The sequence below is a fragment of the Chionomys nivalis genome, chromosome 2 (genome assembly GCF_950005125.1).
Source record: "Chionomys nivalis chromosome 2, mChiNiv1.1, whole genome shotgun sequence".
NCBI lineage: Eukaryota > Metazoa > Chordata > Mammalia > Rodentia > Cricetidae > Chionomys > Chionomys nivalis.
The window spans coordinates 106,762,384-106,781,524 of record NC_080087.1 but is presented as its reverse complement, the minus strand read 5'-3'; the positions used below and the strand labels follow the sequence as shown (position 1 = coordinate 106,781,524).

At 48.6% G+C, this 19,141-nt stretch overlaps 1 protein-coding gene across 2 annotated transcripts in view; it reads right to left on the bottom strand.

Moving 5' to 3' along the window:
• Nucleotides 1-13,501, bottom strand: part of Asb18 (ankyrin repeat and SOCS box containing 18) — a 63,736-nt gene extending 50,235 nt beyond the window's left edge. For both annotated transcript variants that reach the window (XM_057762263.1, XM_057762264.1), the window contains exon 1: nt 13,297-13,501. In XM_057762263.1, the coding sequence (XP_057618246.1) occupies nt 13,297-13,501 (205 nt within the window). The remainder of the gene's footprint in view (nt 1-13,296) is intronic.
• Nucleotides 13,502-19,141: the final 5,640 nt, after the last annotated feature.

Genomic DNA, 19,141 nt, shown 5'->3' with positions numbered 1-19,141 from the left:
CAGAGGAACACAATATGGGGGAGGGGGCAAATCACTCCTGTAACTTCTTTTCCCCACGATGTGCTACAGAACTCAGCACAGACAATGTAAAGCAACAAGGTCTAGCCCCAGCACCGACACGGTCCCAGCTAGAGGTCAGGCACCGTTTGCATGGACAGCCTGCAAGTGCTTTCCGGTGCCGAGAGTGCAAAGGTTTGCGCTTGCTCGTGAGCCGCCACTGTGGCTGAAGGCAAGGCAGAGCCACCAAACACTCCTCGGGCAGGACCACATGGCAGCAGCTGTGGCAGGACATTTCCAGCCCATAGGGACAGTGCTGGAGAGGCTATCACAGAGTGTTCCATGCCCAGGGAGGTCCAGCTTTCTTCGCAACTGTCCTGGGGGTTTAATGACATGGTGAAATTGCAGCTTCTGCCTCTTGAGACAAATTGCATGTTCAGCCTGATTGTTTGCTATGAACCTCACACGGGGAGCAGGATGCTTCCCTCTTGAAGTTGGTTTAGTCTGATTGTTGTGCTGAGCGAGCTCTGTGGCCCTGTTTGAAACCAGAAATTCCTGGGGTCTCTTTTCATTCTTTACACAGGGCCAAGTAAAGCCAGTTTCATTTGATGGATGGAAAATTCTTTGGGCTTCTTTATTTAAAGTTTACTTTTGTCCCATTTATTGGTTTACTTGTGTGTGTGTATGTTTATGTGCATGTATGATTGCCTCTGGGTTCATGTTCCAGCGAGCACCCAAGCAAGCATTGTGGGGCATGTGTGGAGATCAGAGGAAAGGTTTCAGAGACTCGCCTACCTTTCCACCATGTGGGTCCCAGGGATAGAACTCAAGTTGCCACATCTGGAGGTTGGTACCCTTATCACTGAACCATCTTGCTGGTCCTGGACTTATTTCTTATCGGAAAAAATGACAATAAATCTCCAATAGGAGAATCACATAGACTTAATGATTATTAAACAAACACAGTATCCAAGTTTACTAATTTAAAGTGTAAGTTGCACAGCTGGAGAGATGGCTCAGTGAGTAAAGTGCTGGCAAGTGTGAGGACCTGGGTTCAAACCCCCGGTGCCCACAAAAGTGACTGGCATGCTGGGCATGGCCAACCCCTTGTAAGCCCAGAGAGAAAGGGGTTCCCCAGCTTTGGGGTCAATCAAGAACGTCTGCCTCAATCTATGAGATGACAAGCGGTCAAGGAGGACAACTGACACCCACCTTTCTCCTTTGCATGCCCCCACATGCACTCACACATGCTCCCACACACATTTGAACATACTTAAACATACCGGACACACATATACACACGTGGGAAATGTAAGTTAGGGCTGCACGTGTAACTCAGTTTTTAGAGTGCTTGCTTAGCATGTATCAAGCCCGGGGCTCGAGCCCAGCCACCACACAAGACTGAATGTGATGGAGAATGCTTGTAATCCCAGCACTTGGGAGGTGGAAGAAAGAGGAGCGGAACAGAGCAGTGGGAAGCTGGTGGGTTTCTCTTTTGGGGGTATGCTTCCTCCCTGATTATTGCAGGGGAGCAAATCCCGCTATTCTTCATGGAGAAGGAGGCGCAGCACTATAACACCAAGGGTGTCATCTAAAAGATGGCATTCTGGAGTCCAGATGGAAGGAATATAGACAGAAAACAAACCAGCCCGGCAGAGGGCCTGAGGGCTGGAGCCGAGGGTTGTCTTGCAAGGAAAGCTGGGCACTCACTGTCAGTGGCCTCAGGATCTGACACAGCTTTAGAGAGTCACCTCACTCAGTCGCATCCAGGAGTATTGGTGGCTTCAGGCAACAGTGGAGATCCTGACATTTGCACATGAAACCTATGACAAGTCACCTGGGCTCCAAAGCGACAGGGTCAGACCTGTGTCAATGCTTCCACTAAGCATGCGTTCTAGGTGTTGATCCTAGCCAGTATCCCATGAGGCCAGCTCTTCCCAGTGTCCAACTGGAAACCCCAGGGAGGTTCCCAGAAGGAGGAACTGGTATGCTGCCAGCATCAAGAGAGCCTCAAGGTCTCAGAGGCTGAGAGGCTTTCAGACTGAACCCCTTGTTGAGGTGTGGCTCAGTTTTCCAACCACCTGAGATGAAGGACCAGGGTTTTCTTTCTCGTTTTTTAAACGAGGGTTCCCAGTTTGTTATAGACTTGATTCTTTTCCCAGATCCATTGAAAAACAATTACTGAGGGAAGGAAAATGAATATAGACTCAGAAGTCCATGAGCCCTACCCGTGAAACTGTGATATTGCATCAGATCGTTGCAAACATTTCCCAAGGCTAGCAGTCAGTGTCATGTCAAACACTTCCCTGAGAGATGCTCCCAGCAGACTCAGGGTAGCACTGGAGTGCGGACATCATATCTGACAGGTGAAAGGAGACCAAAAGGGAATAACTGGGGCAGGCAGGTAGGTCATCCAGTGTTTGGCCTAAAACTTAAACCATGTGCCATTGCATAGAGGATGCCAAGCTTTCTCTGTGAAGCACCACACAGTAAATGTTTTAGGTTTTAGGGGCTGCATGGTCTCCACGTACTTAACTCTGCCTTTGGGTTATCAAAACACCTGGAGAATATTTGTAAACACAGAAGGTGGCTGTGTGCCAATAAAGTTTTATTCATAAAACCAGTTGGCTGACTTTTGCTGTGGGCAGTAGGGACTGTCTTAGCTTCTTTTCCTGTTGCTTTGCTAAAATACTCTAAGAAAAATGATTTAAGAGAGAAAGGTCTTATTCTGGCTCCCAGACCAAGAGTGAAGTTCATTTTGGGGCAGTCGAGGTGGCAGGAGCTTGAAACACCTGCCACATCACATCCACAATCAGGAAGTGGAGGGTGATGAAGGATGCTGCTGCTCATCTCCTTCCTCCACTTGCACAGTTCAGGATCCCGGTCAGGGAATGGTGCCGCCCACAGTAGGCATGCCCGTAGAGGCATCTGTCAGGTGGTTTTAGTCTGTCAAGCTAACAAAAAGCACCAGCTGTCACAGAAATCTTTGCTGATTTGTGGGAAGGAGCACTATACCAAATCTGCTTTCCCCTCCTTCTTTCCAATGGGATGTGCTCTTTATTACAAGGTGAATGTGACTCTCCCATGGTAACCAAATGCCCAGATATCCAGGTGCACCTTCGTCCCATCTCTGCCTTGGGCATACAGAACTTAGATCTGTATGTCCGTTCACGTCTTTCATCACTCATCCTGAGAAATGTGGGGTAGTTATCTCTGATCATTTAAAAATATTATCAAATTTATTCATTGATTTTACATCCCAACCACAGTTTTCCCTCCCTCCTCCCCTCCCGTTCCCTCCCCCGCCTCCCCTCTGCCTCCCTCCCCACCAATCCACTCCTCCTCTACTTCTGTTCAGAAAGGGGACAGGCTTCCCATGGGTGTCAACAAAGCATGGCATTTGATCATATTTTTTTTCTGCCCCATTCTGTCTGTTTCTTGGACCCCAACTAATTATGTCAGATTTTTAAGTTCTGCAACAGTCCCTGATCATTTTATTATCGTGCATTTTTCTTTCTATTTTTCAGGCTGGGAGCTTTATGCTGCCATGTTTTCAGGTTTGCCGTGTCTCCCCCACCCCACCCCACCACCTACATCTCCTCTTTGATCTGCTGTTGGGTCTTCTGTAGATAAGAACAAGATCAGTCACAGCTCCAAGGAAGGGGGTCATGCTGGGCACATGATACTGCTCTAAGGATTTTATCCGTAAGGGAGGGAGAGGTGAGGAAGCAAGGTGGTGTGTATCTTGGCACCCATCTCTCTGCTTCCACCCTTCCTATGTCTGTTAAAGTATTTTCAGTTTTCTTTCCAAATCGTATGCTTCCTTCCATTCTCTGCCTAATGGCGCCCACTGTTTTTCGGGAAGGTGTTGGCCCTAAAGCTTCGGGCTCCAGTCGCACCCAACAGTTCGACTGCTTCCTCTGATTCCCACTTCCTTGGTTTCACCTGGGCCCCACTGCCCGGTACAACATCTCATACTCTGTGTGCCCCTCACCCACTGTCATGTTCCTTCATTCTCACCCCAGCCTCTCGACAGCGGCTCACCCATCCGAGGACAACCTAAATATTTCGTAATCCACCGGTCTGTAAGTACTGGCCACTGTCTAGCTGGAGAAGTGGAAGAAGGCCAAAGCTAGTTCCCCCTCATTATCTAGGTCCTGATGTTGGTGTCAAAGCCAAGGGCTCATGGGGCTAGGAAGGTAGAACCTGGCTACAGAGAGTGTGTTTGCCGTGTCCTGCCTTTGCAAAGCTTCCCGGGCAGGGCACCATCGCAGGAGTTGGAGCTGTCTCCGGAGAGGCAGGAAAGCTCTCTCCTATCATCCCCCTTTCCTTTTGTTCTCCCCAAATGAAACTCTCCAGTGCGCTTGGCAGTGATGCTAATGGGAGGATGCCATCAGCATACATTACCGTTTTATTAGTCTGTTTCTTCATTTTGATTCTGAAAATATCCTGATTTAGTCTAATTGCGATTTCACCATGTTCTGCAGGCAGGGAAGGCAGGGACGGTTTGTCCTGGGGGTGGGGGGCAGTGGAGACACGACCCGGTAGGATTTTTCTTCCTGCCCATATGTCTTTGAAGCTGGAGCATTAGCTCGAAGGCATGCATTTCATCTCTTCACAGTGTGACTCAACCTGCTTCTGGGACAAGTAAGCGCCTAGGGTGTGTGTCTTGCAGAAAGCAAAGAAACACTCTAATTCTAGGTATTTTTGTGTTCTCGAAGGCAGGAGCGGCTGCCGTAGCCTTCTTATTCCTAAATAATTTAACTATATTCAAAGATAATCTGATGTTATTGTAGGAAAGTGTATTTCTAATAAATTCCACTTGATCTGGGTGAATCAATTCAGGCGGTACATAATTGAGTCTGTTAGCAAGGACTTTAGCAAGAATTTTGCAATCAGCGTTAATTAAGAAGATGGGACAATAATTTGTGCATAATTCCGGATCTTTTCCTGGCTTGTGAATCAAAGTAATAAGAGCAATGCTCAGGCTGGTGGTGGGATAGTGTCATTAGATTCTGATTTATAAGTACTTAGAAAGGTTTAATTTCATTTTGCTGCGAGCAGGGTCTCCCAGCCCCCACAGTGTATGACCGGGTGAGCAGCCGAGTTAGTGGGGGAACATCTCTGCTTCCCTTCCCTGCCATGGGTCACCTCCTGCTTCTAGTGTCTTCTCTTATTCTCTAGAAGAGAACCTCATGCATTTGTCCATCCATCCTTCCTTCTGCCTGTCCTTCCTTTCTTCTCCCTCTGTCCCTCCCTCTGTCCCTACCTTCTCCCTCCCTCCCTCCCTTCTCCCTCCTTTCTTTCCTCCCTCCCTCCCTCCCTCCCTCCCTCCCTCCCTCCTTCCTTGTCTTTTGCTGAAATATTCAGAACTAGGGACTTTGAACTATTAATATTGCAGGTATTCGTGAATGCACACACGTGCATGGGTGCTGGTGGTGTATGTGTCCCTGGGGTACCAGCTCCGTGGGTTGTGACATCTTCCATGGCAAAAGTGCCTTCATGCACCTTTTTGTACAGTGCCTTTAGGTGGGCAGGCGGCCTGAGCCCTGGCTGGAGGCGGTAGTCCCCATGCTCCACTCTTTTTCCTCTATCTCCCCCTCTTTATTAATTAAAATTTTTTTCATTAATTTTACGTCCTGATCCCAACTTCCCCTCCCCCTCCTCGCATTCCTTCCTCTACCTCCCTCTCCTATCCACCTCTCTCCACCTCTGTTCAGGAAGGGGCAGGCCTCCCATGGGTGTCAACAAAGCATGGCATATCAAGTTGAGTAGGACTAAGAGGAGCTTAGTATTAAGTCTGGGCAAGGTAACCCAGAATTTTGAAATAGGTTCCTGAAAGTCAGTAAAGCATTAGGGATAGGCCTTATTCCTACTGCCAGAGGTCTCACAAGTAGACCAAGCCACACAGCCATCACACGTATGCGCTGGTCCCACACAGGCTCCCCAGCCATTGGCCCATGGATTGTGAGCTCCCATGAGGAGGCCAGTTGTTCTCTGGGTTCCCTGTGATGACTCTGACCTCATGACTCATAAATCCTTCCTCTCCTCAACAAGATTGATTCCCTGTGCTCAGTACAGTGCTTGACTGTACATCTCTGCATCTGCTTCCATCAGTTACTGGATGAAGTCTCCCGATGACCATTGGGGCAGTCACCATACTGATTACAGGAGATGGTTTGTTTAGGCTACCTATCCACTACTGACAGGAGTCTTAGTTGGGGTGATTCTTGTAGATTTGGGGGAGTTTCCCTTCCCTCAGGTTTCTACCTGACTCAGAAATGCCACCCCCATCCAGTCACCTCTTCCATTACTCTCCCCTCATCCACCCCTCAACCTGATCCCTCATGTTCCCATCCCCACCCTTCTTGCAGTCTAGCCAGGAGGTCTCTTCTACTTCCCCTTACCAGGGAAATCTATGTGTGCCCCTTTGGGCCCTTCTTGTTACCTGGTCTCTCTGAGGTTGTGGATTGCAGCATGGTTGTCCTTTATTCTACAGCTAATATCCATGTATGAGTGAACACATACCATGTTTGTCTTTCTGGGCCTAGATCACCTCACTCAGGATGACTTTTTTTCTCATTCCATCCATTTGCCTGCAAATTTTCTGATGTTCTTGTTTTTAAACACATGCTCCACTCGTACCTGGTGGTTGATTACCGAGTGAAGAGTGAGCTTTGGTGTCCTGCCAAGTGCAGCCCAGATGAACTCTAGGGTTTATGAGGTACCAAGGGGAGCATTGGATACACGGTGGCTGGGAGACATCAACTGGGTTGCTTAACATCTTTGAGCCTCATCGGAGCTCTTTTCTTCCTCAAAGTGGGAAGATAACACCTCTTAGGGAGTGCATTGAGAAGAGCAGGTCAGTGTGGCATTGCTGATTTCTCTCTCTCTCTCTCTCTCTGGTGGTTTGAATGAAAATGGCCCCCAAAGGGAGTGACACTATTTGGAGGTGTGGTTTTGTTGGACTAGGTGTGGTATTTTTTTAAAAAATGATTTTTCTTTATTCATTTTTAAAATTTTAAGTGCATTGGTGTTTTGCTTGCATGCGTGTCTGTGTGAAGGTGTCACACTCTGGAACTGAAGTTATAGACAATTGCGAGCTCCCATGTGGGTCCTGGGAATTGAACCTCGGCCCCCTAGAAGAGCAACCAGTGCTCTTAACTGTTGAGCCATGTCTCCAGGCCTAGATGTTGTCTTACTGGAGGAAGGATATGACTGTGGAGGCGGGCTTTGCGGTCTCATAAATGATCAAGCCACACCAAGTGAGAGAGACCACTTCCTGTTGCCTGCAAAGATGTAGAACTCTCAACTACCTGTCCAGTACCTCGTCTGCCTGCATGCCACCATGTCCCACCATGATGATAAGGGACTGCACCTCTGAACTGAAAGCCACTCCAATTAAATGGTTTCCTTTATAAGAGTTGCTGTGGTCCTGGTGTCTTCACAGCAATAGACACCCTGACTAAGACACTTTGCTTCCACGCCATACTGATGGCAGGTCTGGTACACTCTGCTGAGGTACTTGCTCTCCTTTGTCTTGTAGCCTGGCATAAATGTGCCACCCGGTTTCCTACAAACCATTCAGACAGTACCACTGCTTCCCAGTGCCCCCCAAACTAGTCAGCGAAACTTTCTGCTGAAGGCAGGGGATGTTCTGCACAGACCTTTTGTAGAGAGCCTCAGAGCTGACACAGACTGATATCTTGTCCTTTATTCTTCAGTGAGGAAATTAAGCTTCAGAGGAATGGGCTGACATAGTCAAGGCTCCATGGACAGTGGTAGAGTGAGAGCCTGGGTCATTTTACTCTGAGACCTTTACCTTGAACACTATACCACTAGGCTGAGAGGCCGCCATCAACACACTCACCCCGCCATCCTGCCTCTTTAGTGGCAGGAACCACATGTGCTTTCTCCACTTAAAGGTCCCACGTGGTGTCTCTCTCCATACGTAAGGAAGTCTGACTGATGTGGCGTGGTGGGTCAGGCTAAGTGTCTTGGCACCTTTAGCATATAGCCTTGGGTAAGAAGCCCCTTCACAACTGGTCCCCATTTTCATACGTGTGCACGTCTATTGCACGTTCCTGTACACTCATTCCATCTACACATGCTACCGGGGAGACCTCTTAATAAAAGTTCAATTAGTCTTTCTTTAGCTTTCCCCTGGATGCTTAAACACCGTTGCCCTAAACACAACGTAATACATCCGTTCCTCTATTTCCATTGGGAACTCAAGTAGCATCTTGACTTGTATATGGTGTACCCTCCGCAGAATCACAGAATGCTGATACCCTTAATAATAGCAATTAGTAATCAGTTGTTTCTTAAGTATGTGATTATGGCAGTTACTAAATTGTACAGCGGAAGCATTTGAGGGGTTAGGTGGGTCTTGGCACCCTCCTCTCAGCCACCCTTTCCCCCTCTCCGTACTTCAGTCGGTATGGAAAAGAAGTCGGAACGAATGATGTGATTGTCATGGACAATCGATAGCAGGGGGTCGGCTTTGGCTTGAAGCAGAATGAAATATTTCCCCGCAGAGGAGCACTGTTCACTGGGTCTGCATCCATCCAGTGCGGGGTGCACAGAGGGGTGTGGCTAGTCCATGCCAGCACTGTACCCTATGACTGGGCGTCTCCTCAAGGCTGAGGATACAGGGTGTGAGTATCCTCACAGGGAGGGGTATGTGAGTTTGGAACATCTGGTGGCATAAAAAAAATTAGCCCAAGGAGACATCTCAGTGAGTAGAGAGCTTGCTGCACACTCCCAAGGATCAGAGTTCAGATCCCGAGCATCCACAGAAAAAGGCAGGCACAGTGGGCGGGACGTGTCTGGAATCTCAGTGCCTGGAGGTGGAGGGAGGATGATCCAGGCTCCTGTGAGCAACACACACACACACACACACACACACACACACACACTACAAGTACAACTTGACTGGGAAAAGGAGTGGGATCAGCAGGACTGTGAGGGAATCTAGAGACAGTAGTAGGTATGAATATGATACAAATATTTTATATAAATGTATACAATGTCATAAGGAAGTCCAATATTATATATAATAAACATATCATATATGAAAAATAATAAGTGTATTAAATGAGGAATATAAGAGAAAAAGAAAAGCTTGATAAAAATCATGGCTGGCCTCTTCCTGTCTCTGGCTTCTGATTCACCATGGGATCACTGTCCTGTATTCCACCATGATGCTGTGCTGTATTTCACTATGATGCTGTATTCCACCATGGGATCACTCTGTCCTGTATCCCACCATGATGCTGCATGCCAGGTTACAATGCAGTCAAGGGGGTGAACAGCTAAGTTTCCTGGTTCAGCATACCCAGTCTCTCAACCTGTGAGTTCAAATAAACCTCTTTGCTTTGTAATTATCTAGCACCGAGTATTTTGATACAGCAACAGAAAACAGACTAAGACGGCCATGTTTTCCAGTAACAAATAGAGACGAAGGGGGTATGTTCTTGCAGAGGAGGAGGGGAGGTGGCCACCTGGATGAATAGTGTGACCTTTCAGAGAGGTGACCTTCCTGAGTGGGGTCTGGAAGGAGGTGGGTGGCAAAGGTTAGTGGGGGAGGGGAAGTTCTTACTAGAACATTTCTGGTAGGAGAGCAGAGCTGATTGTGAGTTGGTCTGAAAATACACAGACAAACAGACACAGACACACACAGACACACAGACATAGACACAGACACAGACACACACACACACACACACACACACACACACAGAGCCCCTCATCCTTAGAGTGAGTGTAGAGCCAGCAACCTAGGGCACCTCAGATTCCTCCCAGTGGGTGAGTGGGAGGATCTTGTCTTGAGCAAGATTGGGTTGGGAGTCATAGTGGCCCCTACTAAAAGGGCTCAGACCTAGCTAGAAGACTCTGGCCCCTCCCCAGTATCTTGTTTGGTCCCCCACACCCATTCTTGTAGCAGAGCAGGTGTCTCCCAAGATTTGTCACCCCCCTAAAGGAATCTGGAACAATGAACCTTCCCTTCCTGATGCCTCCTCAGGAGGTGATGGCTACGTCTTCTGTCTCAGCTATGTTTCCTGGTTTCTCTGACCCTGTAACAAGGGGTACATGAGCACCTGGCTGGCTTCTCCAGAAAAATCTACTTCCACAACTTTCTCAGCAGGAGTCTCTCTTTCTCTCTTTATTTGGTGGAGAATTGGGTCCAGAGGCCAATGAGCCCACGATGGGCAGGTTTCTCTTCAGCTTTTTGTCCACACTATCATCTTTTGACCCTTGCCTGGGGCTCCATCCATTTGGGGTTGTCCTTGGTGTGGAAACCTCTTCTCTTCCGTGTAGAATGATTTTTCCCATGACACTTGATTCTCATTTTTCTCATGTGGTGGGTATACCCTTCTCTGCCCCTCCCCAACCCTTCCTCTGTGTCTTTCCAGCCTTCCACATTCCTTCTACAGGGTCCACATGATCTTGAATCTTTATGCCCCGTACAGGCTGCAGTCACCTGTGCCACAGTGACCACTTCTCAGGAATCCCAAAGACCGCATGGACATTTTAATCCCAGTATGTCTTGTGAGAACAGAGGGAAATAGCCCATGACCTAAGGCAGCGGGTCCCTAAGGATGGCTAAGAGTCAACAGCTTCATCTGTCAAAGTTCATATGAGAAAAAAGCATGCCAGCTTCAATTTGGGACCATTGTGAGCCTTTAGGATGCCAGTGTCTCTGGGGGCAGTGCAGAGGCCAGGTCCAAGTTCAGTCCATCTGGGAGCTTCTCTGTGAGGCTCCAGGACCTACCAAGCCCACTCTCATGACCTACAGGGCTCTCAGGGACACTGGTCAGACACACAAAGCACCATGCGTAGCTCACATAGTGTGTGGTGGCAGCTCACCTTCTCAGGCTGTCACATATCCAGCAGGGAGAGGTCTGGGTATAAAAATCTATAAGCAACGGACTTGTGGTGGGAGGAATGTAACTTCCCTGACATATTTTGCCAGTTTCCAGCACTCTGAGAGGAACTGGATGGGAAAGACTTTGCCCATAAGTAGCCACATGGGAAGAAGTGATGAGTTAAGGAGAGCACGCCAACATACAATCCTTAACCATTCGGGACATGTTAGCAAGAAACATGCAGACAGGACCCTCGCCCTGGCCAGGGCCCATCTGGTGGCAGGTGGTATGACTGCAGGCTGCAAGGGAGGCAGCACATTAAGGGAAGCTCCGAGGAGGTGGGAGCTGCAGGCAGGAGCTGGGCATGCACGGTAAGACCTTTGCTGTCTGAAACAGCGTCCTGACCCTTCCCTTTCTAGCACATTCTACACACTGCACTGAACAGGAACCTAGAGGTCAAGGAGGAGCTGAGGCAGTTCGTGATGATCAGCTCAGGGCAGAGCACAGAGGGGCTCAGGAGGGCAAGTATGTTATTTCCAACCACACTGCCATCTGTGCAGACAAGACTTCTTCCTTTTGATGCTCCGACCTGGCTCCTGAACAGATGTGCTGAGTTGAAGGTCAAGGCTGATGGGCCCGTGGACCCCAGATGTGAGGAAAAAGAAGCACCTCTCTAAAAGGAGCTTAAACACAGCTTATCACAAGAAAGGTTGGCCTAGGAAGGATACTCCCGTCACAGGCGTGGGATGGATCCCTCAGAGGTTCCAACCTTGAACTTCCATCCTCCTCCTTTCTGAGTTATTCCTGGCAGTAGTGTTTCATGCATGCTCCTCATGATAGTACATACATGTATTTATGTATGCATGAATGTGTAATGTCATATGTACCCATGAATACATGTACATTAGGAGGACTGACCAGGGGATACACCTGAGGGCTCAGGACCAGAACCACGGGAACACACCTGACTAGCTAGAAAACAGTTGACAACAATCAGCGGTCAACTACAGGTTAAGAACAGCCTTGCAGCAAATGTGACTAGGAGACCATGTCTATGTTACATAACAACAGCAAAAAGGATCAAGGGTGTGGGAGACACCGGCCATGGATTCACACAGACAAGCAGCACAATGAAGAGCACCACAAGGCAACACAAAATCCTGTGTCTGGTGCGAAAAGAAAGGATAGCTAAGGCCGGGAAGATGGCTCAAAAGTGCTTGCCAGGCAAACACGAGGACCCAGGTTCAGTTCCCAGGACCCAGGGAGAAATGCTGGGTGTGGCAATGCATGCTTGTAATCCCACAGCTGGGTTGGCCCAGGTGGGTGGATCCCTGGGCTCTCTGGCCCACCGGCCTACTATACATGGTGAATTCCAGGCCAAGGAGAGAGCCTGTCTCAACAAAACAAGATGGGAGGAGCCTGAGACACAATACCCGAGATTGCTGACCTCGGTGTTCCCCAGGCACATACACATGTGCACCCATGTGAACACACACACACACACACCACACACACACACACACACAGAGGAATGGCCTACCAGGAAGTAAGAATTGTTGGCATAGTGGGCAAACACTTCAGCACCCAGTGACGCCTGCAGCCTCACCCATGTTAGTGATCCTTGCAGCAATATCTTAGGCTGTTCTTCTTGCTCCCTGTGGTGATTTGAATAAAAATGTCCCTCATATGTTCACAGGGAGTGGCACTGTTAGGAGGTGTGGCCTTGTTGGGGTAGGGGTGGGGTTTGGGGAGTGCGTGTGTCATTAGGAGTGGACTTTAAGGTTTTAGATGCTCAAGCCAGGCCAAGCGTCACTCCCTCTTCCTGCACCTGTGGATGCAGATGTCGAACTCTCAGCTGCTTCTCCAGCACCATCTCTGCCTGCGTGCTGCCATGCTCCCCACCATGACGATAATGGGCTGAACCTCTGAACTGTAAGCCAGCCCCAGTTAAATGTTTTCCTTTATAAGAGTTATCGTGGCCATGGTATCATTTCATAGCAGTAGAAATCCTAAGATCCCACCTTTTAACAGCTTCTGTTTGCCACCTGTACTTAAACATGCCTGCAAATTACCGTCCATCACAGTGTCTGCCTGCCAACACAATTATTGCTGTGGAGAGCCTCTCTATTTATTATTATTATTATTACTGTTGTTGTTTTTGAGACTGGGTTTCTCTGTAGCTTTGTAGCCTGTCCTGGAACTAGCTCTTGGAGAGCTCAAACTCACAGAGATCCACCTGCCTCTGCAGCCTCCCACCCCCGAGTGCTGGGATTATAGGCATGCGCCACCACCATTTGTTATTTTGCTTAACACATAGCTATATGAGGAATGGATATCAAGGATGCATCACCACCTGTCTGAACCCTTGCCTTCCCTCCCCAGAGCAGACCCCAGCATGCACTAGAATTGGCCTGTGGCCTCCTGGGGTTACCTAGCAGTGCACCCGTGGGCAGCTGAGCTGAGGGCTCCTTCATCCAGTCGTCATTAGCCAGCTCTATCACGGCGTCCACGGGCTTCGCTTCAGTGCAGATCAGTTCCTGCACCGTGTCCTTGTCCCCAGTGGCCAAGGCAGACTTTAATCTCCTCACAAAGTCTGAGCTGAGGGGGTAATCTGGTGGCAAATCCCAGCTGGACATCATGGTGTCCTGTGTCAGGGCCAACCTTCTATTCTTCCTCTAATGCATGTCCAAAGTTAGCCCTGTCCCCAGAGCAGTGCGGTGGCTATAAATAGAAACATGCTGGGTTACTGCCAGCAGGAAGGGCCCAAGCTGCCGCTGCTACCTCGATGGCAGGGCAGAGGAGGCCTCTTCCCCAGGATCACTGTGCAGGCTTCTACACGGAGGGGTAGTAGGCAGTTCAGTATGTTTGGAGAAGTGGTAAAGCTCTTTAGAGGGGATGTTGTTTGAGAAGGTTTGATCAATTGCCTTTCTCATTGTTGTAACCGAATACCTAACAGGAAGCAGGAAGTAACTTAACAGTGGGGAGGGGGGAGATGGGGGGTTGATTTTGGCTCACAGTTGGAGGGGCTACAGTCCTTCAGGGAAGAACAGGACAGTATAGGAGGGAGGGCAGGCATGGTGACAAGAGTGTGAGGCAGCTGTTCACATCACTTCCGCAGTTACAAAGTATTGAGCAGATAGGAAGTGGAGCGTCAGCCACCCCCCCCCCCGCCTCTCCATCCCCGTGACTCACTTCCTACACTAAGGTTCCACCTCCTAAAGGCCCCACAACCTCCAGAAACAATGCCACCAACTGTGGACCAAGTGCCAAAACGCAGGAACCTTTGGGGACATTTTACATTGAAACCACACCATGGGGGGTCTTACTCTGTAATTGACGCTGAACTTGAACCTGCCATTCTCCTGCCTCAGCCTCTAGAGTGCATGGACAGCAGGTATATGCCTTGTGGCCAGCTTAGAGCTATCGGTGACTGCTTTCTTTCTCAAAACGAAAGCTTCAGAAACATCTACCTGACCTGGCCGTGGGTCTTCTGTTGTGTTTAGCAGGAGGTTATGCTGGTATTCTCTACTACTTATTTACTTATTGATTTACAGACATCATGTATACAGTCCAGAATGGCCTCAAACTTACTATGCATAACCTTAAACTCCTGAGCCTCCTGCCTCCTCCTCCCCGGAGCTGGGATAATAGTCGTGTGCTTCCATATCTGGTTGTGTGTGGGGCTGGGGCTGGAACCCCGGGCTTCCTGCAGGTTAGGCAAGTGCCCCATCCCAGCCCTGGCATCAGGGTCATGAGTCTGCGCCCCCACATGCAGGCCATTTGCTGTGTGGCTGGGGAGTGGCCACAGGGACTGAGGAAAGTGGGGGAAGGAATGTGGAGACCCAGCGGCATTGTACAAAGCTGCTATCCAACCCCAAATCAGAAGGGAGGCGAGGGCCCGGCACTTGTTAGGCAGATAATAGGATGACAATGTCTCAAAATACGGCCCTCGCCGATCTTAATTACCCAGCTATCTGCTGGGTGGTTAATCAGCGGCACACACACTATGCTAATGATCCTGGCTAATTTTGTTATAATGTAATCCTTTATCAAGCCCGTGATGTATAAATTAGGAATTGAAATGTAACTAACACAAATTATATTTAAGGCAACATGCATTTCTTTATTTCAGTATGAAAATCTCTCATCTTGGCTTCTTTCTCGGATGAACTTTCCCTTGTGCCCCACCATATTCCCCCATAATATGAGAAAGAAGCCCCGTGCCGTCAGCTCCCCCGCCCCCACTTTCTCCTTAGAAACCATGGATGTCACTCTCTCCTTCAGTGGTTGTCTTTGAAAGGTTTACAACACATAAGGCCATTATGGCAGGTAGATCCTGGCTTCCGCTAAAGCAGGGAGAGCTTCCTTGTTCTCTTTTAACTTTTAAAACAATCACTGGTGGCAATGAAAGCCCCATATTTGACGGAACTGTTTTTTTTCTCTTTGTATGTATGCGGTGTATGTATACATTTGTGTGTATGTGTATGCGTGTTGTGGGTGTACATACGTGTGTGTATGTGGGGGGGCAGAGGTCAACATCAGGTGTCTTTAGTTTTTCAATGATTCTATTTTATTTCCCGAGACAGGGTCTTTCACTGATCCCGGAGTCCACAGATTGATTGGCCTGGTTGACCAGTAAGCCTTGTGTCTGTCACCTCCAGGGCTGGGGTTGTATGTGCTCATCGCCATGTCCAGCTTTTATGTGGGTGCCAGAGAATTCAGGTCCTCAAGTTTGTGTGGCAGGCACTGTGTTGCCTGAGTCATCTCCTCGAACCTTTGTCTGTCTGCATTTATGATTGAACTTCGCCAGTTCTAGGGGGCTGAAAGGATTGTGACACAAGGAGGGTCTATCTAGCTTAGTCTGGTTGAAACTTGCCATCTTCCTGCCTCAGTCTTCCCAGTGCTGGGGCTGCAGGCATGAGCCATCACACCCAGCTCAAGGTAAAGTGCTTAAGATAAAAGCCACTAGAGTGTAGGCTCCATGATTGAGTCTGGTTTTGTAAGAGCAACACACACACACACACACACACACACAATGCTCCCTGTCTCTCGTCACACAATAGCTATGACACCTTGGGACTCCACCAACAAAAAGGCCATCACTAGATAAGACCTTTGACCTTGTACCTCCAGAACTTTGATACACAGGAGAACGCTCTTCTTTATAAAGTCGCCTGCTTCGGGTATTTTGTTATAGCAACGAAGAAGGGTCTGATTGATCTTTCTAGTGGCTAATATAGTGGTTTCCTGTAGTGAGAGGTGGGGTAGCCAGGAGCTTTACAGCCTGGCTGGAAAGCTCTGATTCTTTCTAGCTGTGTCTTTCACACCTTTTCAAGGAAACAGTTTCAACCAAGGTGTTAGAGTGAACCCCACTGTTCTGTGGCAGGATTGACTCGCCCATCAGCTTTGTGGGTGGCAGAGTGGTTTCCATGGCGGCCATTTATGCACTGAGGGAGCAAGACCACTTACTCATCTTGGTGGTGACACCAGCCAGGCATGTCAGAGGTGTCGGGTGACTGGCAGGAGCTTCTGTCCTGAGGGGCTTGACTTGAAGGCCTAAGCACTGGGCTGCCTAGATAGAGGTGAGGGTGTGTTCTTGAGAACAAACACCTGGATTTCATCCACCAATTCCACTACCTCACTGTGGGAGCCCACATGTGACTCAGTTTCCATCTGGAGTCATTTCTGACTTAAAGAAGTCATTTGAGTTCAAGTCTGCCTGTTCTGCTTTTTCCTATAACCTTGAGGGCTACGAGAGACTTCTGTTTTAGCCCGTGAGAAAAGAACACTCTGTCTAGTAAACAGTACACTGCTGACGACAAACCTCAGGAACATCAGGATAGAAAGTAAGGCTGCTTCTGAGCAGCAAGCACATGTTAGAGAGGAGGCTGCTCACTCAAGGACAGGAATGGTCTTGTGGTTAGATACTGACCGACCGTCTGTGCTGTGCTTTGTTCTGCTTTTGTATATAAGCAAGTTTTGAAATAAACTCTGGGCTGTTAGGCTGCTTTGTCATGACCAGACAGACCTCCTGATTCTATCCTGTCTTCTGCTTCTTTCATCTGACTTTTCTTTGGCCTCGAGCATTCCCTATCCAGGAACCCTAGCTGACTTTGTAGGAGCCAGCTCCTACACTCCACTTACTGTTTTGAGACAGGGTCTCACTCGGTAGTCTGGGATGGTCTTGATTCATGGTGACCCTCTTGCCTCAGCCTCCTGAAATCCACACTTCACCTGTAAGTCCCTTCTGAATCCTGTCTTAGGCCAGGCGCTGGCTGTGTGGAGAACCTAGCAAACCGTACCCTACAGTAGGCAGATGACTGCTCTGGCACGTGACTGCATGTTTCTAAAGTCCCGTGGCTGTCATTGTGCTTTATTTTCTCAGAGCTCAGGGGCAGGGACTTTTGTGTCCCCAGTTAGCTCATGAGGACATGGGCAAGAAATCATTGGCTGAGGTCACACTACTTGTCCTACTAGTTAGGGTGACCATTACTATGAGGAAACACCATGGCCAAAAGCAACTTGGGGATGAAATTTTTTTCGGCTCACACTTCCACATCACTGTCCATCACTGAAGGAAGTCAGGACAGGAACTCAGACAGGGCAGGAACCTGATGGCAGGAGCTGAAGCAGAGGCCATGGAGGGTGCTGCTTATTAGCTTGGTCCTTATGACTTGCTCAGCCTGCTTTCTTACAGAACCCAGGGCCACCAGCCTGGGGGTGGCACCCTCCACAGTAGGCTGTGCCATCCAACCCACATCAGTCATTAATTAAGAAAATGCCCCACACACCGAATCTATGGAGGCGTTTTCTCAGGTGAGGCCATCTTCTCTCAGATGACTCTAGCTTGTGTCAAGTTGACATAAAATTAGCTAGCATGCTGCTTTTCTTCCAGCATGCCGAAATTTTATTTCCCGGCACCCAGATGGCAGCTCAGAATTGCATGTCACTTCAGCTCAGGGGAATCTGACACCCTTTGCTGACCTCTACGGGCACCTGCATTCAGGTGAACATAACTCCTATGATCATACACACACACACACACACACACACACACACACCCCACACACATACACACATAATTAAAAATAATAAAAAAATCTTGACAACACCATTTGGTAATCTTTAATATCTATTTCTTATAACATCTTGCAGTAAACTAGAATAAAGGTGTGGGTGACTGTCTTTGTGGAAGTAACAGCCAGTGTCTTAGCTGATGTGGGGACATATTTTTCGCTCCTGTCAAAAGGGAAAATAAAGCAGCTCACACTGTCCCCATTTCCTGACTGTCTTGGTTTGGAACCAATTGAAAGGAGGCTCCAGACCTAGGGGGTCAGAGTGTCAGCCTCATTACTGATGAAGCCATCTGCAGAATGTCGCTTCCCATCTGAAGCCAGATGATCTTTCTAGCAATCCCTGAATTAGACGACCGCATTCTCAGTCACTGCTGGCTTGCTTCCTCCTCGCATGCCTGACTAAAGCTGGCCCCTCGTAGGAAGCTGAAGGAGCAAAAGATACTTCTCAGTAAGAACCAAAGAGAACCCAGAAGGGACAAAGTCACGCAAACAAACTCATTGCCCTAAATGAAATCCTTGTCAGGGAAATGCATGAGAGATCAGATGGAGGCCAGGTGCATCCGGGAGTGTCGCAGGGATGCAGGGATGAAACTTCCTAGATACGACTTTGTGTGTGAGGGAACGTGAGGTCAAAAGGACCCCAGCCGTGTTCTCCCTTCTCTGAGGTTTAGAAATCAGGCTAGGACAGAAATAGGAAATAATAACAATGCATATCCTAAAAATCCCAAATGACAGGACTGGAGAGATGTCTCAGTGGCTAAGAGCACTTACTGCTCTTGCAAAGGACACAGATTTGGTTCCCAGCACACATATATTGGCTCACAACTGTCTGTAACTCCAGTTCTAGTGAATCTAATGCCTCTTCTGACCTCTGCACACTCCTTATAACATGGTATACACACACACACACACACACACACACACAAATATTTAAAAAAATCCACCATGACCAATCACTATCTGCAGATGATATGGTTGGTTAGAAAATACAGGCACTGACTGGAGATGGCTCAGTGTGTAAATGCTTGCTGCAGAAAACTAAGGCCCTGTGATTAGGTTCCCAGCACACAGGTCAAAAGCCAGGGCAGTGATGTGTGCCTGCCGTCCCAGTGCTGGGGAGGCAGAGTCAGGAGGATCCCTCAAGCTAAACTGGACAAGTCTAGATGAATGGGTGAGGTTTGGGTTTATTGAGAGGATTTG